The sequence below is a fragment of the Ornithodoros turicata genome, chromosome 7 (genome assembly GCF_037126465.1).
Source record: "Ornithodoros turicata isolate Travis chromosome 7, ASM3712646v1, whole genome shotgun sequence".
NCBI lineage: Eukaryota > Metazoa > Arthropoda > Arachnida > Ixodida > Argasidae > Ornithodoros > Ornithodoros turicata.
The window spans coordinates 56,222,305-56,246,680 of record NC_088207.1 but is presented as its reverse complement, the minus strand read 5'-3'; the positions used below and the strand labels follow the sequence as shown (position 1 = coordinate 56,246,680).

General features: G+C 45.7%; 1 protein-coding gene across 3 annotated transcripts; it reads left to right on the top strand.

The window, feature by feature from the left end:
• Window positions 1-1,852: 1,852 nt before the first annotated feature.
• On the top strand, window positions 1,853-20,812 carry LOC135401661 (uncharacterized protein CG43867-like). 3 transcript variants are annotated; one of them, XM_064634180.1, is made up of 29 exons: window positions 1,854-2,328; window positions 4,374-4,573; window positions 4,756-4,904; window positions 5,661-5,760; window positions 7,009-7,170; window positions 7,453-7,516; window positions 7,574-7,662; window positions 8,291-8,447; window positions 9,354-9,469; window positions 9,538-9,648; window positions 9,771-9,857; window positions 10,159-10,228; window positions 10,514-10,602; window positions 10,662-10,742; window positions 10,794-10,961; window positions 12,154-12,259; window positions 12,528-12,640; window positions 12,776-12,949; window positions 13,583-13,833; window positions 13,904-14,081; window positions 14,177-14,332; window positions 15,087-15,137; window positions 15,269-15,366; window positions 16,175-16,316; window positions 16,391-16,515; window positions 17,395-17,524; window positions 18,023-18,100; window positions 18,268-18,402; window positions 18,488-20,812. In XM_064634180.1, exons 2-29 carry the CDS (start codon window positions 4,379-4,381, stop codon window positions 18,644-18,646), a joined length of 3,534 nt encoding a protein of 1,177 aa, XP_064490250.1. In that variant the 5' UTR covers window positions 1,854-2,328; window positions 4,374-4,378; the 3' UTR covers window positions 18,647-20,812. The 3 variants fall into 3 exon arrangements, with proteins under 3 accessions (XP_064490249.1, XP_064490250.1, XP_064490248.1); XM_064634179.1 differs by having other exon boundaries at window positions 1,853-2,328; window positions 7,012-7,170; window positions 7,453-7,662; XM_064634178.1 differs by having other exon boundaries at window positions 7,453-7,662.
• The last annotated feature ends 3,564 nt before the right edge of the window (window positions 20,813-24,376 follow it).

Here is a 24,376-nt window from a genome sequence, read left to right as displayed (position 1 = left end):
TGCTTTTGGATTGAGCGGATTTGCGAGCGTGTCCGACCGTGCCGCGGCGCACGGGTGCTCGGGGAGGCAGCGGGGATGCTGGATTCCGAAACCAGCTGCCTTGACAGCTGTAATATTGTGTGTAACAGCGCTCGTTATTGTTAATGCACACGAAAAATACAAGCGAAATAGGACCTGAGCGCACAAGGAAGATTTTACGTCAACATATTGCCTTGAGTTTGGGGGAAAACACAGGACGAGAAGAACACACGACCTCGTGAAGCAAAGCCTGCCTACTCCTGTTATGTTCCAGGAAGATTCTACGCGGGAGCCTTCTTATTGTCACTGCTACGATTTTTTAGCATCCAGGCTCTCAAGTTTACGGAAAGTTTAGCGTTCGCGCAATTTTCGCAATCTGAAAATGTGAAGTTCACACGGTCTATATATGTATCCCCTGATTATCACTGGCATATGTGCTACCAATATACTGCATGGTAGACAGACCCGTGAAGTCATTAATTACAAGTAATTCAGTTACTGTAATTAGATATACGTGGTTCTTCGTATATGCGACCCGGGATACAAGCTAATTTCAAATGAGTTATTTTTAAAAATTTCGTGTTAGCGCCGCGAAGCAACTTGTTGCTATGACCTGCGTACAGTCGTGAACAGATGGAGAGAGGACAGCAGGGAGGAGTGCGGGACAAGGGTTGGGTGGGGGGATATATTTATTAGACCAAAGGAAAACAAGAGGAAAAGGACAAGGATTCCATGCGTCCGACATGCATGGCCGACTTCATGGGGAACTGTGACGACATTCGTCTGGAACGTCTGCCGGAAAACCGGAAATTTCAATTGTTGAATCTCTTTCGCAATGTTCGCGACGTTTAATTACTCTTTGACGAAAGACTCGAAAGACAAGATCGATTGTCGTGGCTGGAACACTGTTGGCCGGCATGCCTACCAACCAAAGAATTCGTGAGCAACTGTTAGACATAAAAGGACCTCATCACAGTTCCGTTGCGCATCCAAGACAGACGTACACCCTTATCCACACCATCACTTGAAACGATCTGGTGTAACTTATGTCCGACAAGTCATTCGATGAGGAGGCTACTTGAAGTTTTACATTTGGGTGTCGCAAAAATTAAAGTGCTGCACCATATGTGACAAATAATTTGAAAGGTACCTGTCAACCCGCTTGAAACCTTCATGCCCCCACCCGTCGCCCCCTCTCGGTACGTCCATGATATTTTCTTACTACTTCGGGTACAACAGACATCCGTCAACTTCAAATCCAAATGACCGCTCAATTCTTGCTTCAAACACAGGCTGGTTGCACGAAGAGAAACCGTGACCACTTTGCGTCGATAAATAAATCGAAATATCGCGAAATTCTCAGCTAAAGAAATACCTAGAGGACATGTGAGAAAATTGAATGACGTGATCTTGAGTGTATAATATGTGGATTTGCACCGTAATCTAATGAAAACGTTCGTAACATAATGCAACCGTTATGACTATAGGTTTCGGAATCGGGCCTCTCAGGGCACGCGAGCGCCGCGAGCGGCAGAGATGTGCGGATGAGCCGGATTAGTGATCGAGGAGCAGTGGTTGGGCGGGCGGTAGCTTGCGCTACCTAGACTATAGAGGTGAATTGAAAGTTCGAACTAATTGACTACTGCAGTGCGCGGATTATAATTGACAAAATTATTCCTACGCCACCAATCATTGGGTCGGCCTTTTGTATTTTGTAATGGTTCGCCTCTCTTAACTTTGTCGTTTCGAAAACCCAATGCTACCATAAGTCCCATATCTCCTTACGCCGGCTGAATAGGCTGAATACCCTTACATTTCTTTGTTCATCAATATTCCATGCTTTACAGCGGGTCTCTTCTTCCTGCCCACCTATATCTTCCGGGATATTTAGCTAACATGGGCTTTCGTTCTTCTAACTAAGGAGGGAGGTACATAGCGCCATCTAGAGAACTAGTCCGACCCCAACTAGACCGTGTTCATGAGATGAGCAATACATGGAATACACTACTAACAACGGTGGAGATGCGATGCGTCCTATGACTCCTATCTGTCATTTGTTTCCATTATCGTGTTCGGTGGTGCAAAAGAAGTGTTGTGAGGCCGCATCCAGAGTTAAATGTAGTGTGTGTTTTACACAAACCCTAGCACCGCCTACAATGCAATTATCTTGGACAGTCATACCTAATGTGGACTAATATTGAACTTCGCGATTGGAGCGTTTCTGGTTTAGGCGTAAGGCTGCGTCCTGCGAATGGGGAAGCAACTTCGTGCCTCATCCTCCCGGGTGAAACTTAGATTTGCTTTAAATCGGTAAGTGATTTTTCATATTTGCCTTTTGGGGGCACCAGGTGGTCGAACGAACTTTTCTTACCCCGCACTTTCTTTGTTACGAGTGGAACAAAGGTTCTTACAATCGTCACAAAGCGTGCAAAGGAAAATGTTGAGTTTGGCGTCGGATGGCCACCTGAGAAGAGAATGGCATGTTATATTGTGTTACTTAGCGCTAGCGAGGTATCCGTTAGAGTTGATAAACGCGAGCTTGTTTCTCCGCGATGCTCCCAATGTGTCGGGTAAAGTGTCCTTTACAGGCAGCCGCGCAAAGTGGCACGCTTCTGATGTTATGAGTGATGGTATAACTAAAAACTGACTATTCCTATTTCGTTGTTCCTTTTCTCCATTTGGTTTGTCCAAGCTCTTTTGCTTTTACACCTCTCCGGCAATCCACGGTGCATGCGACTTATTAATTTTTAGTTTCTCGAGAAATATATTGCATCGTTGGATTTTAATTTATTGAGCCGTACCAAATTGTTAGTTGATATCGTCTGATGCCCTGAGGAGGGGGAAGAAAAGGGGGATCTTGTTCTCGCTCTGTACATACGACCATTACGTTGTGCAGGGTGTTTCACATCAGGGATTTTCCCAGCACCCCCTACACTCCCAAAATCTTGCCCCCCCCCCTCCACACCCCTCCAAATTGTCTGCCAGAAAGGCCCAAAAAAGCTGCAAATATGGGTGTCACCCCCCCCCCCCCGCCCCCCGAAGAGACTAAAATCCTGGGAATATCCCTGTAATTCACCTAACGCTTAAGAATAAAAGAAACTAAAAAAAAGAAGAAAAAAAAAAGAAAAATCGGATTGAAAATTCTATTTGTCGGAACACTTCCGATTACTTCCGATCACTTTGATTAAATTTAATTTGCGAGAAATTGAATTTTTCCAATTATAAACTCCGAAATTTGTCAAGTCAACCTCACCTTTTCTTTCTTTTTTCTTTTTTTTTTAATGCACGCAGAAAGCGCATGGCGGATTTACCCCATTCAATTGCAAGATACGTTCACTACTACAGTGGTAATAGCCGAAAAATAAAAAAGAAAAAAAAACTGCGAAGACCTTCATTTCGAGGCGCGCAAATTGACAGCTGTGCTCAGGTCACCGAAAGAAGCGATGAGAGGAGGCCATGTACCTGTATTTTCACTTTCCCTTTTCCAGACTTCTGCTGATAACAGCAGTATGGTTGCAACACAAGTTATCTGAAAGAAGAGCGAGGAGGAAACAGGAAGGGGCGGGTGACCGTTTTTCTTCCGCGGCATATCTTGCATTCATTTGACGGACTGCGCTTGGCCGACAATTTGCGCTCCTCGAAACAACGTTTCTCGCATTTTGTTTCCCCCGTATCTATTACCAAAACAGTAGGGAATGTATTTTAAATGCCACGGGAGAATGGATAATTCTGTGTAATTTCCTATACCTCTAATATTTCTTAGGAGCCTCTTGCTTCTAATTCTTCTAATACTTATTAGGAGACTGGACTGTGCTCCATTCTTGTTATTTTTTCGCTTCTCGGGAAAGAGCAACCCTCGACAGCTGGCACTCAGGGACGGTCGCATCCGGGCTATTTTTTTTTCGTCCGAAAAGTGCGTAGATATTAAATAAACCAATTTCAAAGGTCAGCGCTATTCCCCAGCTCGGCTCCGGCGGTGTGACGTCACTGCCTAAGCGGAGGAGTGAGAGAGCAGCGCCGTCCAAGATGGCCGCACGGCCGCGGCATTCCTTCTCTCAAGGTCGCGCCCTCATTGGTTCTTAGGGAGTGACGTTTTCTCGTTTTTCCAGAGAGGGAATCCCGGCATACTCTCAACATCCGGCGTCTGCTCTTGTCACGTATTCCATCGAATAGCAGTTAAACTACGCCACTACTTCTCGCGGGATTTTCGATATACCGTGGTCAGTGGTCCGCGAGGAATAAAATGACACTATAGTTTCAAAGTCAACTGGAACGGGCGACCGTCCCTTTAAAAGGGGTCGCAACGATGACCTCATGTTCCAAAGACATTCGTAATTCTCGTGGATTGTGCGCAGGTGATATGGAGGAGAGTTCAGCGTTAGAGAACGCCTGTCGCGAGAAGGACGCAGTAATCTCGACCCTGGAGAGGGAAGTCGCCGAACAGAAGGAGCTGCGAGCGCGGGATGCTCGCCAGGTGGAAACCAAGGCCCAGCGCATCAAGGAATGGGTGGCACATAAACTCAGGGAACTGGAACTTCAGAACGCGCATCTCCAGGTAATCATACAGAATTTCTCATCCAAGCTAGTAATTCTTCCGACTTCATTTTTCGCGAATTTCGCGAGTGCTGTTTTTCCGCGAAATGTTCCCCAAACGTGACTATACATTCGAATTCGCGAATTATTAAGACGGCGAAATTAACCACTCATACATAGATACGAAAGACATCTGCCTTTTAGGAGCAGAACCAGAAGTGCAACGAACAGCTGGAGTTGCTGAAGAGCCGTCTGCTCCAGCTATCTCAACTGAGCCTGGCCGACCAGCGACCTCTGGACGAGGACGAAGCCCCACCGGCTTACAGTGCTGTGGACTTCTCGCGTAAAACGAGGTACTGAAGAATTCTCCGTGCTATTGCGCCTTGTAGCACGACTTAGAAGGGTGCTCCTCACAGCAGACGATTCTTTGCATGCGTGATTGAAGCGTATAACCGCATTGTTCTGCATAATTCTAGACGGGTCTGTGTATTTAGGGTCTGACATATGTTTGGGGTTTGCTGCGTATGCCGCATAATAACCGTTCACACGATCGGTTGCTGTGCGGCGTACGCAGCAGGGTTAAATGACTTTAAAGGGGTCGAGGAACCCTCCCTAGCTGCATGCATTTAATGCACCGTTTTTATTGTACCACCACACAGCACAGTAAAGCCAATCACTGCGCAGAAGGATGACATTATTATTCCCGATTTGTGGAAGGCGTACACCTTTTTGTGACAATTTGTGACAGAAAAGCCACCAACTGGGACAGAACGATATCATTCGGGAATGGGGGGAGGGGGCGAAAAATTAATTAATGAAAATAATTATTAAAAATAAAATTAAAACAACTAAAATTATTATTAAGATGATTGTTATAAATACTTAAAATAAAAATTAATGAATTAAAAATCAAGAATTCCAGATCAATTAGAGGGTACGTGGTAACGGGTTTTACTACCTGAACATGTCAGATCCAAACCTACATGGTTCGTAAATGGTCACTAACAAATATTTTAATTAGCAGAAGCCGTAAAATGGTCTTCACTAATTTACCCTGCTAGTCAGTCGTCTGCTTCTCAAAAGAAGTCGAAATGTATCTCCTCATTCAGTGCATCCAATCCCCCGAGACATCCTCCCGGAGTGCGACTGGAGCGGAAACGTTACCGCGAGGTCTCAGTGGCCAGTTCGTCAGACATGGAGTCTCTGCAGGTGAGTCGCAACCCGATAATTCACCTTTGAGAGCCTAAAACGCATCTTAGATATGAACCACTGCCATCTTATGTCATGTCAAAATTGAAATATAGTATCAATTCAGTATTATGAATGAGGTAAAAATGTATTGTACGCAACTTGCCATAATGACTCGTCGATCAGATGGTAATGTGCTCGCTGACTTATTGCAAGGCTGCCCGCGTTACGGATTCATTGGGGTTTTCTGCGTCAAACTTCATTATGGTTTTCAGCTAGTGTACTCGAGTAAAAGAAGGCTATGACGAAAGCCCGAGTGTTGGGGAAATTTAAAGGGGTTGAGAAACCATGTGGAACCCACTAAATGTATGGCTCCATTTCATACATTGTAGTCCACGAACTCGACACGCAAAGTCCCACATTCGTCACGTGAATGTTTTTCTTTTTTTCTTTTTTTTTTGCAATTTTTTCGAGACACCTTAACGGTGGCTCCAAACAGCATTGAGAGATGTCAGCAGACAAACGGGAAGTGACGTTTTAGCCATGCACGCTTGCCCGAAGTACCCAAAGTCACTATACTGAAAGCTGTTCTCTGGTAAGCGATTCCCTCTTTGCAACAGCCTACATCGTCATGGAAACGGAAAAGTACGCACTTCCTTTCTCCATGATAAAACGTCACATAAAAAACGGGCAAGGAGGCGAAGAGTCGAGAGGGACGATGGAGCTCATCCAGAGCGTGACCTTTGGAGAGCAATAACTTCGTAACGCGGGATCGCAGAAATATAGCATTTTGTTGTGCATGTTTAGTACGTACCCATAAGCCAATATTTACAACGTTATTTCTTCATAAGTTGGAAATTGTTTCACAACCCCCTTTGAGTGTGTAACGCGGTTATTGGACATCTCTTTCATTGTTTGTCTGACGGCGCTAAAGGGTCACTATGGAGAAGTCTGGCCAGTCGCTTATTCCGTTCTGGAACAGCCTGTTCGAACCCCGCCGAGAATGCCACCAACACAGTGGCACGTTACAACTTGCTTATTCGCATCTGCCTCCGCGAAGGACTTAATAGGGCATGCCCAGTGGCAAGATTTTAGGTCATTAGAGAAGACTTAGGTGGGCAAAATGAATGCGCGCATTAAAATTGCATTACTCCAGCACTGCCTTTACGACAACACAATGAGTCGTCGTGTTTTCTGCACGTTGCGCGTGTTTGGTACGGTATCGTTCACTCCAAATTGTCATTATGAATATTATGATCATTATGAAAGCAGGCAGAGGACAGCCACAAGTTGGAGTTCCCCACACGCAAGGTTCCCCCGGACGAGGACCTTCACGACTATGCAGAGATCTATACGCCGAGCAAGGAAGTGGCAGAATTTACTCTGACGGAACGACCCCCGACACCACCCTTGCATCGCTTTCCTTCCTGGGTGAGCAGAATTGAATAGTCATTGAGAAAGATGCTTTATGGTACACCATTTATGGAGCAGGCGATGCACCGCCATCATATTTCTATTTTCACTTTGGTTCAGTTGATCTGGTATCTGGTTAAATTGCTGCGGCGCAATATAATCTCACATACGTTTCCCGTATCCGGTTTGACAAAAGGGGACTATGTATAAATTTCCTGATCTCAATGTTGCTGCAATGTTGCAATGCATTGCTATCTTGCAATGTTGTTGTATTGCTGAAGTTGAACTGGTGTCGTAAAGGAATCCCGCATCTACGAAGTGGCCACCAATGGGATAAGCAGGTCCTTCACACCTGTGCCATCAGGTAAGAACACCATCATTTGTGAGGCCGGTGCAGACAATCATATCTGCGGCTTGCCAGGGTCGAGCGGGATCTCTACGCTGGAGAGTCGCACGAATGGTGGGGCCTTCACGCAGCTCAACGTGCCCGTCTACGCTGCCATCAAGGGGGTGAGTCATAACTCTCTCTGACGGCGGAAAAGCAACAGATTTTGAAGAACTTAGTGTGGGTAACACAGGACACAAGATAGAGCAGACAAAGACAGGGCAGGTGCAACTTACAAGCAACCCAAAGAACAGCTTTTTCCTGTCTCGGGGATATCGCTAACCAAGGCCAGTACGAGCATGTAAGATGACAAAACAGTTTAGGAATTTTTGGGGTACTAGTTGAGTAGAAAGTCAAGTTCCTTATCTAGAAGGGAAACAGACTCCTCCTCACTAATATATATTATCTTTCTGTCTCTATCTTGTGTTCTGTGTCACCTGCACTAAGTCATTCGAAAGCCATATGGCCATAAGTACGGCTGCCATATTTCAAATGGCCATGTACCAACTATCCCAACGTTCTACGCTTCACTAAAACATCATTTGGGCTTGTCGGAAGATTGAGTCGATGATGTTAAAAGCGCTAAAACCACTGCGGGACACTGAAGGATACGCACACAAAACACTGATCATGCACAGTGTTGTGTGTGTGTGTGTTCGTATGTGTCCTGTGTTCCGCAGTGGGTTTTTGCGCGTTTAACATAATGAATTCTACGCTTCCAAGCAACAGAGTGTTTTCTTTTTTCTCCACCAGAGAGCGTCGCAAATCCGTTCCGTGCCCTTCACGGGCGACTCGTCCGATTCTTCGGACAACGAAGAGAACACGCGTGCCACAACGAGCGGCGCCGACACGGAGTCCACTCTGTCCACGTACAGTCCCCGTGGAACGTGCTCACCTATCAAGTACAGAGGTAACTGTTCACTGCACCAAAAGGACGAGTTGTACGTCCAACTTCAGAAGGGCTAGGACTTGGGGGTTCCAACTTTCAGTCACTGTTCCGGGGTTCAAAGACACTGGAACCACTGCAAGACACTCAATGTTAGCTTTAACAAAGTTCATGATGTTAAAAGCGCTAAAACCACTGCGGGACACCGAAGGACACACACACAACACCATGCATGATCAGTGTTTTGTGTGCGTATCCTTCGGTGTCCCGCAGTGGTTTTAGCGCTTTTATTAACATCATGAACTGCCACAATGAATTCTACGCTTCTAAGCAACAGAGTGTTTTCTTTTTCTCCACCAGAGAGCGTCACAAATCTGTTCCGTGCCCTTCACAGGCGACAGGCAAAGTATATGTTACCCTATTGTAAATGATTTGTGGACCCTACCACTATGGGACCCGAAAGAGTGGAGTCAATTCAGCAAGATGGATAGATTGAGGACAGTTCAGAATTGGGGTAGTTGTTGTAGATCAAGATTGAGCATACTGGCAGCGCACAAGACACAAGGGAAGAACCAGACAAACACTTCGCTGCAAAGTGTTCACCCTTGTTTGGGTGAACTCCTAGTTCTTCCCTTGTGTCTTGTGGACTGTCAGTATGCTCAACCTTAATGCATCGGTTCTCTCTACCTCAGGGGCTATATTACGGGTCTAGATGGAAGCTTAGCATTTGCTTACTGTTGAATAGTATCCCGACAATGCTAGACTGTTGAATATGTTGTCTACAGAAATTGTGGACCTAATACTTACGGGATGACCCCAAGGGGACCTCTGCCTCTGTACATATGCAATGTTAGATCGTAATATCTACTCTGGCAAGTAAATATTTTTAATTTGGCAAACCATCATTGAATCACTATCAAATCATTGCAGACACGTCGGCAGAGTCAGTGTTGTCGGAGGACTACGCTGTACCGCCGGACGCGATATCGACTGACGCCATCAGTACAGATTCCCTAGACCCCTTGGTTGAGTGCAGCCCAAGAAAGGTTTTTTTTCCATTAAAAAAAACAAAGAGGGGAGAAAACTAAAGGAAATTCCATTCCCATCGTTTTAGGAATCGCTGGAAAAAAGCGGGTATCTCACGAAGCTGGGCGGGAAGCTGAAGACGTGGAAAAGGCGATGGTTTGTGCTCAAGAATGGAGCATTGCGTTACTACAAGTCTCAGGTAAGTGGAGCGAAAAAAAGAACATATACGTAGCATTCTACTAGTTACCAATTAATTAACGATGCATAATGGGGCACAGCAAGCCTAAACCTACGGCATGAGGATGTATGTATGTATTACAGTGTGACGTGAACAGAAAACCGCAGGGCCAGATCGCTCTTGACCAGGTGTGCCGAGTGACAAGGGCTGAGGGGGCCACAACATTTGAGGTGAGTGGGAACACACCCTCTCCCATATTTACTACGACAGTGATTGCGACGACAATTGGGATGTTAGGGTCCTGGGGGCTGACGCCGTTGGATGAGCACATTTTATGAAATTGCATCTCAGCTGCTTTACAGTTCTTTTAAGTTTATTTATTACTACTTACGAGACCAGTAGTTATAAAGACGATACTCGTGCCAGAGAAAAAAAAAAGAGTATCAAGGAACAATTGCCTATACTTGTGGAACGGAAAGTTGACACATCCGCACGCACACGTCACACATGTCAATGTTGATATGTCGACAGATTGCCACAGAGAAGAGGTCCTTCTATTTAACCGCCGACTCCGCTTCAGCCATGGAAGAATGGGTCAAGGGTAAGGGACCTGCTTGCTTGTAATTCATATTGGTGCATTCCATTCAAGTGGGTCACATATGTGGGTATTGAAGGAGTTAGGGATTATTTGAGGACATATACTCCTCACCTGCTGAGAAGATTGTCAAATCTCCAATGGACAAGTTTTCAGACTGATATTAGAGCTATGTTAGATGCTACGAAAATAAATGAGAGTTTTATGCGGATGAGAAAGTGTTAGCACAATGAGAATGTCGGTGACAAAATGGCCTCCAATGTTGGTGACTAAATGGCCTCCAACGTACAGTTCTCCAAAGTGTCCTGCGGAGGAATGCCACGAGACTCTTGCTGAGTCGAGAGGACCACAAGCCAGCGATAGAAGGATGGCTCACGAAGGTACCATTCTTATTATCTTCCTCGATCACTCTTATCCTCACACATTTTACGCGGATCAGGTGAAGCACGGTCACCCGCGCCGAGTTTGGTGCGTGCTCATCGGCAGGCTGTTGCTCTACTTCAAGACGGCCAGTGACACGGTGAGAGAGAAAATTGTCTCTGGCTCAGATGCTGAGCAGGCGACATTGCAGACACCCATGGGGCAGATCAACATGCGGGATGCTCACGTGGAGGAAGTGGTGCACATGTCAGACAGTGATGAGGAGGGTGAAGAAGGAGGGTGTTCCCAGTTCACCATTGGCATCTTCCCGCCACATCAAAGCCCTACTTATCTGCTCATGGCCAACAAGCAGGAACTGGTACTAGTATATAGAGCAGCCTTCTTCTTTTTCTTTTCTTTTCCTTTTAAAGGAGCACTGAGGTGACCCCCATGCGTGCGAGGGCTCTGTTCCGCACACCTTTAAAAAAATCCTCAACTCGTGAAAAGAGCGTATCGGAGGACGAGGGAACGTCGTGACGGAACATGGTCCCCGGGCACGTGACTCGTGATGTAGAGCGGCACAGCACAAGTAGGTGTAAGCTAGAGTCACTACATAGGGAGCAGAGTAGCGACACTGAGCAACACCGGCGAGCCGGCCCCTCGTCTTGGGTCCGGTGCGGCTGTGTCGCCTAGCAATGGGATGCCAATCTCCCCTTTCTCCGGTGCAGAACAACGTGCAGTCGAGCCAGCTCGCAACCCGGGAAACCGGTTTTGGATGGAGGTGACTCAACATGGGCGGCGAGTTCTTGGAAGGAAAAACCACGTGACACGATTGGCCCAATCGCGCACAACGAACGGCGGCTCCAGCGCGGAAGAGGAATGCGACATACTCTGTACCCCTATTTAGTGACTCTAGTGTAACCGTGTATTCACACGAGCGACATCCTCACGGAATATTCTAGTGGAAGAAAAAGCGAAAACGCTGCTCACAGAGCCGAAGTTCCGTCCCGTGTTATGTCGAGCATTCACACGGTACGGAGTATCGGGAGTGGCGTACTACGCATTTAGCAGACGACACTTGGCAGACGACACCGCCAGCGTGTTTTCCTGTCATCTGCTACGGAATATCTTGTGGCTGTGTGGCAGGATATTCCCCACGGTTAGCAGTGTACGTGAAGACACGACACTGAGCGCTCGTTCTCACGTGACAGCATAAAGCTACGACGCTTTTCGCATCTTCCGCTTCTGGGGTAACGTCGCTCGTGTGAATACATGGTAAGTCGCACGTGAGCTGAGGAGAAAGAAACAAAGACAAAAAAAGCTTTCCTACGTCACACGGAGGATCGTGTCGGTCGTCCGCGGATGCTTTCTCCACCTGTTCTCGTAAATCTGATCGCACAGTTATAATACACCACACAGAGCGAAAATATTTTGCATGGTGGCGCTCCAGACATACAGCTTGACGAATGAGACGGGGTTTCAAACTACGTTAAATATCACCCGATTGCTCCTCTAAGATGTACGAAAGGGCACCGCTGAAAACAGATTTTGTACCACATGGGCTTTTGCAGGACACGTGGCTCTACCACTTCACCGTGGTGTCGTCGGGCGAGAACATCGCGGGTACATCGTACGAACAGCTCATCAGCAAACTCATGGAAGTGGACGGAGATGAGGGTAGGTCTGGCAGCAGAAACCGGGGTGCGGGGTACTATAGGCCGCAAGGTACCCTCACAAGGTTACGTGAGGTAGATTTTCTTTTTTGAAGAATGAGGTGCATGTATAGTATGACCTGAGGATTGAGGTGAGGCAAGTAAAGAACAAGACGGGACTTTTGCTGTCCCTGTTTGGAGATCTAGTGAGGTCAGTCTTTCAGCCCCCTGTGAGGACTAATTTCTCTGAGGCAAGATTGGACGATTAAGCTGTAAATAATCTATTCCTGCAGGCAGTGTCATCTGGAAACACCCTCTCCTCCTCTATTCTAAGGAGAGTATATCGCAACCACTGACGACGCTGCCTTCAGAAGCCCTGCAGACCGAGGCCGTCAAGCTGTTTAAAGTAAGGAGTCGATCTAATCATTAAATTCTACCCGACACAGGCGATAGGTGGCGGAAGTCATTTTTAAAAGTGAAAACTGTCGACTCGTGTGATTGTGTGGCTACAATCTCATGATGACCATTTCTCGAACCACAGTCAATCCAGCTGTTCATCTCGGTGCCATTAGATGCTTCTGGCATTGACTACCATGTCGCCCTGGCCCAAAATGCCCTGGCTCAGTGTTTGGGATCACCTGAACTGCAGAATGAACTCGTCTGTCAACTCATCAAGCAGACGTCCCGCCACTCACAGCAGAAAGTAGGAGTCCAGGTAGATATCTTCAGGGCACGTTCTCTAACTGTTAATAGTACACGTGAGTGCGATGAAAAGAAAATCAATATGGAAAAATGTAACGACTAAATAAAGATAAAATTTGAAAAATCCTACAGTTATCGAAGGTGGCAGTGCAACGCAAGAAGTCAAAATAACGGCACTCATAACATGTAACGAAGAACAATTTATTGTATCTTTCTGAGATGTAATGGTGTTCAGGAATGTCCTAGTCCACTAGTGCAGTTGCTCTAGTGACGTAAACAGTCATTACCACGCAAGTCTTTGATTCGTCAACGAGTTTCACTGGGTTTTATTCCCATTATAGCACTTAAGAAACAAACGATATAAGGAACTTTACACTGAAGAATAACAGGCCTTTTTTTTTATAAGGCAGCTTTTTCGTTGTTCATGCTCGCAGGCACCTTGATGCTTGTGTTGTGTTCATTTACATTATCTTTTTTGCATTCCTGCATCATGCTGCCACCTGTCGTACCCTTTTGAAACAATCAGTATCAGTGTTGCTGACTTACAGAAAAAATGAGCGGTGTCATTTTCGCTCGACTCACATTTGGACATCTCCTATCACCTACTATGGGCCTCAATTCATATGTACATCTTGCTCCTTGACAGCAACTTCTCCTGTGTGCAACCCAGTCTTTGTTCTTGTGCGACACGTCATCATCATCTTCAACGGACAAAGGATCCCCAACATCTTCTTGCCCACCCGAGAAGACCCCCTGTCCTGAAAGCAAGCTCAATCCTCCCCAGTTTGTTTTCATTCAAGGCTGGCAACTTCTAGCACTCACCGTCTCGCTCTTTGTGCCTCGCAAGCGGACCCTCTGGTACCTGCGGAAACACTTACGTCGAAACGCCCATGTCAGGTGTGTGACGCATTCAGTAGTGCGGAAGGGTCGAAAAAGTGTCGCATCTAAAAGACGGCATGTCGTGCAGGACGGAGCCGGGCAAGTATTCCATCTTTTGCTTACGAGCCCTGGAACGAGCACTGAGCAACGGAGAACGAGCGTGCAAGCCTTCTCGCATGGAAGTGCTCAGCATATTGCTCAAGAATCCTTTCCACCATTCCAACCCACACAGCATTCCAGTACACTTCCTCAATGGCACATACTTGGTAATTCTTCAGTATCCTTGCCTTTAGTACATAATTTTTGCTGTTCTATTAATAATACATAATTCTATTTTTTTTTTTAATTTCCATTTACTAAGGTGGTTGGGTTTGACGGCTCGACGACGGTGGAGGAGTTCATTCAGACCCTCAACACGGAGGCTGGGATCCGCGACACGTCGCAATCGGGCTTCGCCCTCTACAGCGACGATCCCATCGACAAGACGGTCGAACACTGCCTCAACCACTCCACTAAGGTTCAAACTTTTTTTTTGACATTCCCATTTTTTTTGTAGCTCCAAAAAACTGAACGTGTAGTATGTACGTATATGAGTTCATGTGTGTGTGTCTTGGTTGGACTTTTGTGAAAAGCATTGAACGCGGCTTGCAACCTGTAATCCGCGGAAGACATAGCAAGGCTGATGATATGTGGAAAGTGTACACCCCTTTAATTTCGAACCAGTCTGAAATGTGAACATGGAACAATGTGAACATGTGAACAATGATGAACATGGCAGACACCAATGCGTGAGATCAACACAGCTTGTACCGACAATACTGAGTATATAGCCTCTGTGCAAAGCAGCACCCACGTCCTTGCTGTGCATGTTTTACCGGAGAGACTTAACTTTCATGCTGACGTACGTGTTTGTTGCTTGCATGCATGTGGGTCTGCATGCTGCGAGGGCGGGCGTTCATGTACAGCTCCGGTCAATCTTAATAATAACGCTGAAAAAAATTCGGTCTCATTTCCCAGCACGATAACAGCCACCCTTGGAGCAATGGGGGAACATTAAGTGAACAAAGTCCTCGCGTTAAACTAACAAAATAGTTTTGTCCAACTAAGATTTCCTCATGACCCCAAGGATTGCTGCAATCGCGCTCAGGAGCGAGGCCACAAGTTTTTCGGTGTTATTATTAAGGTTGACCGGAGCTGTACATTGCGCCAAAAACGACTTCATTCATAGTTGTGATTATAACATTGTGTCAATATTTTGTGATTTTCCTTAGAAGCCAGAATCTCTCCTTTCGGAAGAGCCCTTTTTGCACTGTTCCATCAAGGTTTGTGTTGCGCATCATATTATTATTGCGCATTCGTACTATATTGCGCATTATTGTGTTGTGTTGCGGGAAGAAAAAGAGCTGGGTTAATTACATACTATAGTTACATTACTGGGTCATCACATTCGCAGCTCTGCGACATCATCTCGAGATGGGAGCAGGCGTTACGCGAAAAACAGTTGGGCAAGTTCGAGAACACACGCGTCATCAAGCTCACTTACAAGAACAGGTGACTCATTTACAGTGTATCTTCTACACCTTCATGTACGTACTTACTCACATTTTTGGATGCGCTCGCGTATTGAACGCTCCCCAAACTTCAGCACCGAAAATGCTGGTCGTACCCTTTTCTTCCCCACATTTTTAAAAGAACCCCGACTTTAGTAGCATGGCCGCTCGTATCGTGCAGCCAATGGGAATGAGTGCCTGGCGGCAGAGTGATGAACGACTAATGCGACAAACCGAGGAGCATTTCGCTCACGCTTAATGGAATGGAATATGATTTGGTGGTGGAGAATCACGACGATGAGGGGGCAATCACGAGAGAAAATCGCAATATGTTCAATAGACGAGTTCAGAAAATCCCAGTGTTCTTTGCGCACGCATTGCATCCTGGGAGCTTGCTGAGCGGGGGAACGAGGAAGGATAATCCTTCACATTTCGCTTTTGCTGGCCTTGACACGTCGTGAACAATGGACCGGTAGGGAAGATATCGGAACAGTTCGGAGGCCACCCGTTCCTTTCGTATTAGTAAACTCCCACAGTTCAAAGCGACGCTAAGCACTCTGGGATTTTATGAACTCGTCTGATCCGGGGAGATCGCCGTTGATATCTCTGCATAAAACGGGAGTTAAGTGTACCTTAAGTGTTGGGTTCCCATTTTCCCTCTCGTATTGAACGCACTCCCTCAGTGGCGCAATCTTTTTGGGTAGAAAATTTGCGTCTTACACATGAGTAATGTTATGCGTCTTACACGTCAGTAATGCTATGTTGGAAAAGATAATTGAACATGCACACTCAAGATGATGGATGTGCAGGTTGTGCTTCCATCAGATGCTCAAGGCAGAAACAGATAAGGAGCGGTTGCTGACGGCCTACTACATCAACGAGGAGGTGATACAGGGCAAGTTCCCCCTCACCAAGAACCTGTCTCTCGAACTGGCCGCATTAATGGCGCAGGTCAGCAACGATAATGTCTCGAGCAGGGTCCACGTTGTAAAGGGTGCCTTTACTGATGAGTTCGTGCATCGCAGATCGAATTCGGAGACTACAACGGTGGACGGGCCAGCGGCACACCCAAGCTGGACCCGCTACAGCAGCTTCAACAAGTGGTGGACAGTTTCTTTCCTCGCCAGTTCGTCAAACCCAACCAGGAAAAGTTGAGGACAGTCCCCACGCTCTGAGCTTTCCCGCCAATTTTAATCCAAGTGCCAGCTAAATTAATCCATGTGCCATGCAAACCTTATGGGGCATGGATTAATTTAGCTGGCACTTGGATTAAAATCGCCAGGAAAAGCTGTAGAATTTCAGTTAACCTCAAACTATGACTAGAATTGCATGCAGTTATAATATCAGCTGTTACATAATGCAGTTATGTAATCAATTAAAATAACAGCATTGTATATTGGCAAAGAGCAAAGTATTTGATTTCCTTACTTACATTGACCCCCCCTCCCCTTAATGTCCCGTCTTGGGGTGTCAGAGGAATGTTGTCAAGGTACCGACTATCAGTGATGGCCAGTAGTTAACTACTAAACTACTAGTTAAACTACCTGATTGTAGTTATCAACTACTTGCAGAAATGTAGTGTGCAACTACTAGTTAAACTACTATTTTGAGTAGTTAACTACAGTAGTTACGTTATTGCAGGCGCCAACTACCTCCGATTTTCCTGCAGGCTTTACGGCACGATTGTGCTTCCGACTTTTACCTCGAGCTACTTGAGCAATTGTGCCACGCATGTGTACTAAGGCTTCACTTTTATCACTGCTTGTGATTCATGTTTAGGTGTCCGAGAACACTATAGAATGGGATTGGTGTTGACGGGCAACGTTAAGTAGGTAGAGATGTGGTTAGAATACACTGTAGTAGTTAAAAGAGGTAGTTATAGTTAAACTACTGTAGAACTAGTTAATGACCATCAGGGCGTGACTATACGTATGTAAGCAGTACTGTCTCTGCCACATTCCCTAGATCCATGTATCCATGTAGGGGAGAGGGTAAAAACTCGAGGTAAGCACCACTTGATGTCTTCTAGGTGGACGATGGAAGCCATCAGAGACAAATGGGAGACCCTCAAAGGGCGCAGTGTTCAGGACTGCGTACGCATCTACCTCAACTGCGTACGAAAGTGGTCGTACTGCGGAGCCAAGCTCTTCCACGCTAAAGTGAGTCTCAAAGATACTTCTAGACTAAATGGGGCTCTGTCCTTTCTCAGCCTCAGTGCTCGTATAGTGTCTGTAGCAGTCGAAACAAGCTGCTCTCAGCTGCACAGGCAGTCACTCGTAGCTATAGGCTCTTCGCACTTAAAATCGTCCCCAACAATTGGCTCACTAAAAAAATATGTTTTAGTGTTTGTACTATACAAGCATAGTTATATAACCCTGTTATAAACACGATTTCCTGTGGACCAGTCCTATGGATTGTCTAAGATTGTCTAAAGCAATTCTGGTTGCGTATGAAACAACAAAAATGTGTGGAATAGTACCTGGTTGGGAAAAATGGCAGGGCATTGGAAGCCTCGACGAAATGACGTTACGGAACTGATGCGTGGAAAATATTGCGATACCCGAGTAACTTAGTTTTGTAAGTGTAAGAGGGAATGTATGTCCGCGTCTACCTCTGGTGATTCAGGCAGAACTGAAGTTAGCTCGATGAATGTGCAGCTGAAGACAAAGGATCAACAACCAGTGTGGTTAGCAGTCACGGAAGACGGCGTCTCCCTGCTTAGCTCTGTAAACATGGTAAGTAAACACTGTAAACATGGTAAAACTTGTACAAAAAACTGGAAAAGACATTGCAGTATGTATGTAGTTGCTGTATCCAGTGCTTCATCTGTTATCAAAGGAATGCATAAATGTATCAGTAGTTACTGAAGTGACTGTGGTGCGTACAATATTTTTTCTTTCAGCAACCATGGACGACGTACCCGTACTCCTGCATAATGACTTTTGGTGGCTGTCGAGATGACCTCATGCTCGTCGTCTGCCCCAAGGATGCGGACGCCTGCACCGAGAAACTCCTGTTTGCTATGGCCAAGCCAAAGGTGAGAATGCTGGGACACCGCAGGGTTACGAAAGGCGCGTTTGTGAGCTTCCCAGCACGAAACTGAGCTCTCCCCTTCCGCGTAGATACTGGAACTGACTTTGCTCATCGCCGACTACATGAACGCCCTGAAAACGGCGACTCCAGCATCGCCGCTTACCGGCACCCTGAGCCGACTGGAACACACCAGGGCCAAAGTCCGAAGTACCGACACGAGCCGTCGTTCCGAATTTGGGAGCTCCTGACAGTCGCCTTCCACGACTCCGCGGAAGAAACGGGACTCGTCTGCTACTCACGGTCGAGCGACTTGGAAGTAGTCACCGGCCATTGAGTGAACGTTACGTGGGTAATTGAGTAGAGACAGAGGCTCAATTGATCGAGCACATTCCAACGATGTGACAAAAGGGTTGCATGGGGGTGAGGAGGAGGGCATCTAGGGGCAACAGAATTGCCCCCCCTTCTAAGAAAGGAAGGTAAGGTGGGCGCTGCACCGGTTGAATGGTCATGCCCAAACGTGTCACAAAGTGCTGAGACAAGAATTGCGACCGCTTATGGAGAATGCTGAAGAGTACAGAAGGTGTGTTGCTAATATTTATTTACCCAGAGAGGAAATTATGATGAGTGAATATAAGAAAGCCTCTTGTGAATGGATGCATTGAGGGATCTGCGCACGATCTTAATCTCGAGGAGGGGAGAGGGGCGAATTCTGTAGGGGCGTGTCACACCCGTATCTGCCGCAAAGCCAGTAAAAAGGCTTTAGGTCGCGGTCCTGAAGACGTACTGGGGAATTCCAGCTCAAGTGTCCCGATCGCGTGGCTCGACGATCGCCAGTTTTCGCGATATAAGTTTATGTTGCTGCCTATTATGTAAGTGTGTACCACATATAATATTTTTTGGGGGGAACTGCATAGTAGCTCCGAAGTCCAACCCTGTAGCGAAAAGTTGGGCGCACTAGAACAGCCGTGGAACAACGGCCACTTTAGATTAATGAAATTTTTAAAAATTTAAAAAATTAATAAAATTTAAATTGAAAATTCAAAGGTTAGCGCATTACCTGCATCCACGCCCGCTTTCACAAGCATTCTCTCGCGTCTCGTGGCTTAGGAAAAAAATGCTAAACCTTGCACAGTTTCTGCACATTTCATTGTTGGGAAACGGACGAATCCGATGCTCGTGCCAAGTGCGGACGTGGGGTGGGGTTAGTGCTAACCCTCCCAAAGGCAGACCCCCTTTCGAATATCTCACGAATATAAAGTGGATCTCGAATCTCGAATAAAGTGGAATCTCCTGAATATAAAACTGGACGCCTGAACTGGAATGACCCTATTGCCGCAGAAGTAGAAACTGCACAGCTCCTGTGCGTAAAGGGGGCCGTGAGAACCGTTGGTGGCCCCTCAGCTTGAAATGATCGTTGCGCCTTTACAAGACATACCTTATAGATCACACACGCTCGCAACGATCCCGTAATAGTTGTGTTGCATTAACTCCAGGATGTGCGAGTAGCACGAATTGACTCGCGAACGTTTGTATGTACGCCACAAAAAACATTGAAGGAACAGTTCATTTTCCGCACGTGAATTGTCATGCTCGTGTGCGCAGAAGTGCACATCCATCTTACGTGAATCCTCTGTGCATAGTCAGGGTACGTACCCAACCACCAGCTGGTGAGATCAGAGGTGCTCGTTGACGGGTTCAGTTCAGTTCAGTCAATCAATCAATCAATCGAGAGCTTTATTTCACTGAAATACAGAGTGGCACTTGGAGCAAAAAGCTGCATTATGCAGCTTGAAGTTCAATGCATTCACTCACACCTGGGTACTTTTATGGGAGAATATGCTATATGCCACCATTGTCAGTACTCGAGAAGTGGTGCTAGTGTACAAGGTTTTAGTCATCCTCACAAGTACCATGCAGGAACTGATAAAAATTCCTCAAATGCTCTCCCTATCTGCAAAGCCTTTTTCTTTCGTTGGTTACGAGGGCACTTTCACTCCACTATGCTGTGGTGCTATTTTACAGTACCTCTTATCTTTTGGCACCTTATCTGTCTGTTGCTTTTTTTTATTAGAGAAATTATTCCAACACCTTTTAGCCTCAGAATACGTGCCTTTCAGTATCATTCCTACAAGGACGTTCAATTACTGCTAATTGCACGCTCCAGACAAAACATTTCCCTGCAGATGCAACGAAATCCTAATACGGCATTGAAACTGGGTTATATGGTGTCTCGAAGGTGGAAACCACATTACTGTTGTTTTCTTGTGTTACGAATGGTAACTTCATGAAATCAGCAGTGCTTGTTTGTGAACTGACTGTCATAGACTTGCTGACAGATAGCAGCTAAATACAGGGTGAATGTAGCAAAGGCTGCATATTTTGATTGAGTTTTAAAAATACGAGATAACGTCTCTGGCGCTTCAAACTTTGCAGACTAATAGTCGTTCACTTCAAGTTTTATCCATATTTTCTTAAAACTGTATAATTTTCGAGAAAAAAAAGTTAGAAGCAAAGCAAATTCTCACCCCATGCATTTCCTATGGTCTATATACCGCTCACAAATCTCCATTTTTTCCTCTGTTTGCTTCACGTTCACATCACCACGTATAAGTGGCGCTGCCTGGAGACGAAGCAAAACCAAGACCTATGGGACAACCAGATGAATCCGATGCGGGGTTTCGAGACAGCGCCACCTATACGTGGTGATGTGAACGTGAAACAGACAAAGGAAAAAATGGCGGCAATTTGCGGGTGGTATTGGCCATAGGAAATGAACGATGAAAGATGAAAGTCACTGAAAAGGTTAGCCAGCTGTAGGGATCGAACCCACATCTTCTGGATTGCCGATTGATTTCTTAGGCAATTTGAGGCTTTGTTTGTATCTGTCCCTTCTATGTTGTTCCAGCCTCAGAACATCAGTTTATCTCTTGTTCCATAGGAAATGCATGGGACGAAAATTTACTCTGCTTCAAACTTTTTTTTCTAGAAAATTATACCGTTTTAAAAAAATATGGATAAAACTTCAGGCGAATGCCTACTGGCCTGCAAAGTTTGAAGCAGCAGAGACATTATCTTATATTTTTACGATGCAATCAAAATGTGTAACCTTTGCTAAATTCACCCTGTACATCTAGAGTGTAGTAAAGATAAAAAAATGGTAGAATTTGCGTGGAAACTCACGATCACCTATATTGCTGCCAGAAAGGAGTGTCTCTTAATGCACGTAGGTGCAGCTTCTGCAGTGTACATAGACATATGTAAATATCGGACGTGTAGATATTGCAGCGCTATATTTTATGCATTTACATATTTCAACTTCTTCTCGTGTTTTGACAAAATGTTGTTAATAAAAGAAGGTGCTTCGAGAGCTACAAAGATACATTTGTTATAGAACAGATGGATAGACAGACGGATAATACACTCTCAAGAAATCTTTTTACACTATGGCTGAATGTTGTGGTTCGTTAGCTATATTAATAGGTCACTCACAGAATTATCAGTCATCAATATTATTAATATCATCAATATTATCATATTTTTTTTCCAAGCCACCGAAGACAGTGGCTCTGAACAGCGCCGAGAGACGTCGTCAGACAAACGGGACTGAAGTGAAAAAATGTATGCAATTACAAGTGGTTTATGAAACAATTTCTACTTGAAACCGCTTTGAACCACTTTGTACGCAAGTGGCTCAAAAGTGGAAATTGTTTCATAAACCAATTGGGATTGCAGACATTTTTCACCAGGAAGAGTAACGTTTTATCTGTGCACGGGGTTGCCGGAAGTGCCCGAAGGTTACCTTACCGAAGGCGGTTCTCCGGCCGGCTCCCTTTACAACTGCCTACGTTGTCATGGAAACAGAAAAGTATACACTTTCTCCATGATAAAACGTCGCCCCAGGCAAGGAGGTGAATAGTTGAGTGCGACGGAGGAGATTGCTCAGCGCGTGACTTTCGGAACGCACTAGCTTCGTAACGCGGGATCACGTTTTAATGTGCATGTTTAGCGCACAGAAATCAACATTTCCAATGTTATTTCTTCAGAAGTTTGGAAATTGTTTCACAACCCCGTCAAATTAACCATAAGTGGTGGACAATGAAACTCATTTTTCGCTGACATTTTGAAACGGACTGCTTGAAACCACGTGGAAAACTGCGTGGGAAACAAAATTCAGTGGCGATTTAGCGGTAAATGCGAGAGAAATTTGTTAGCATTAAGCGCCTTTTCCGGTCCATACTTGACTTCCGGTCTAAACCCAACTTCCGGTCTGCACCAGACTTCCGGTTGTCCACCTCCGGTTTATACTTGACTTCCGGTTCGACACTTTAAATTACTGTAAGTAAGTAAGTCCATTTAATTAACCTTTAATTAGCCTCAATTACTTTCAGTTACCCTTTAATTACCGAAAGGTAACTGCAGGTTACCTGAGGTAATCTTCAATTTCATATAATTCCCTTAATTGACATTAATTAGCTTTAATTACATTTAATCTTTCACTTAATTACATATATCTTACATTCATTACGTTTAAACTCAACTTTCTTGCTTTAACTGTCTTAAAACACCTTCAATTTCAAATAATTTACCTCCATTTACCCACTTATACCTCTGTCTCTGTGAGGTTTCACCATATCTCATACACGGACACACACACACATACATAGAGCTTTTTTTCATTTCGACACTCCTAATGCTAACGTATTAAAACTGCGTGAAACACGGTGTTGCGCTCATGGCTTACGAACACGTCCGATAATAACCAGAAACAACAATCCACAAGACTCGCGCGACCGGCAGACGCCGTGACGCAAGCCGCTCCCTGATTAGACTTATCGTTTATCCGCGCCCAAACGGCGCTCATTGATTGGCCTTGTCCGAGTGACGTTTTCTCCGATTTCCAGAGAGGGAATTCCGGATTACGCTCAATATCCGTCGTCTGCTTTTGCAATGCGTTTCATCCAGCTGCGTTGTTATCACCGCGGGTATCCGCACGAGCGACGAGATATCGGCGGTGACGCGACTGGAGAGGCAGAGCAACTTCTCCACAGTCACTTCAGACGGTTCGGATGCTCTTAGCATTTCTTCCGCGATATCTCGCTGGCGCGAGCTTTCCTCCTCGCTCTCCTCTGCCGACATCTCGCTAGACAAAGGGTGCGTTTTCTTATTCAACCCGAGTAGCCAGGAGTTGGGTAACGACGTCAGAGCCTTTATCATCCAGAGTAGCCACCTTTGACCGTAATTTTCGAACGGCTAGAGTTCTCTGCGCTGAAAATGGCGGACTGGCCTGACGGGCGAGACGATGTGGAAGTGCTGGCATACTGCCTGTTTAACAACTTACCGCACATGCGTGCACTCTAGCAGATTTTGAAAATGTTCGATAGTTTTTAACCAGTCCTACACTTCCAAATTGAACACTACCGAAATTGTCTGTCAACAGGACGGTTGGTAGCAGACGACGTATCGTCGTCTGCTATCTTGTGTGTGACGTCAGAACGACGGCTACCCTTCTTCACAGCAGAGTAGAGAAGAGTTGCTACTCCTGGCTGCTCTGGCTAATTTTCGCCGCAGAGTTATGACGTCATTTCCGCTAATCTGACTACTCTGGCTAGTTGCCAGAGTTGAATAAGAAAACGCACCCAAAGTCGCAGTACTACGCAGTACTCGAGCGCAGAAAGAGCGACAGGCAATCCCGGTGAGAGATGGCACGTGCTTTGGAGCGATGGCGCTGATTGGAGGAGGCGCTAATCTGAGACCGCTCTCCGATCCAGACATCGTTGTGCGCTCGAAAAGCGCGTAGTTCTAGTTTCGGTTCACTTGCTTTTTATTTTGACATTTTATAGCTCAAAGTACGCTCGCTCCACAGGGTGTTTAATGAAGAAGGTGGATTTGAATAATGACTGGCTCCCATTCTGCCATCTCGAATTTCCCAGAAAATACCTAATAAGTTAATTGATGAATTTTAGCTAATTAGTCGTCCA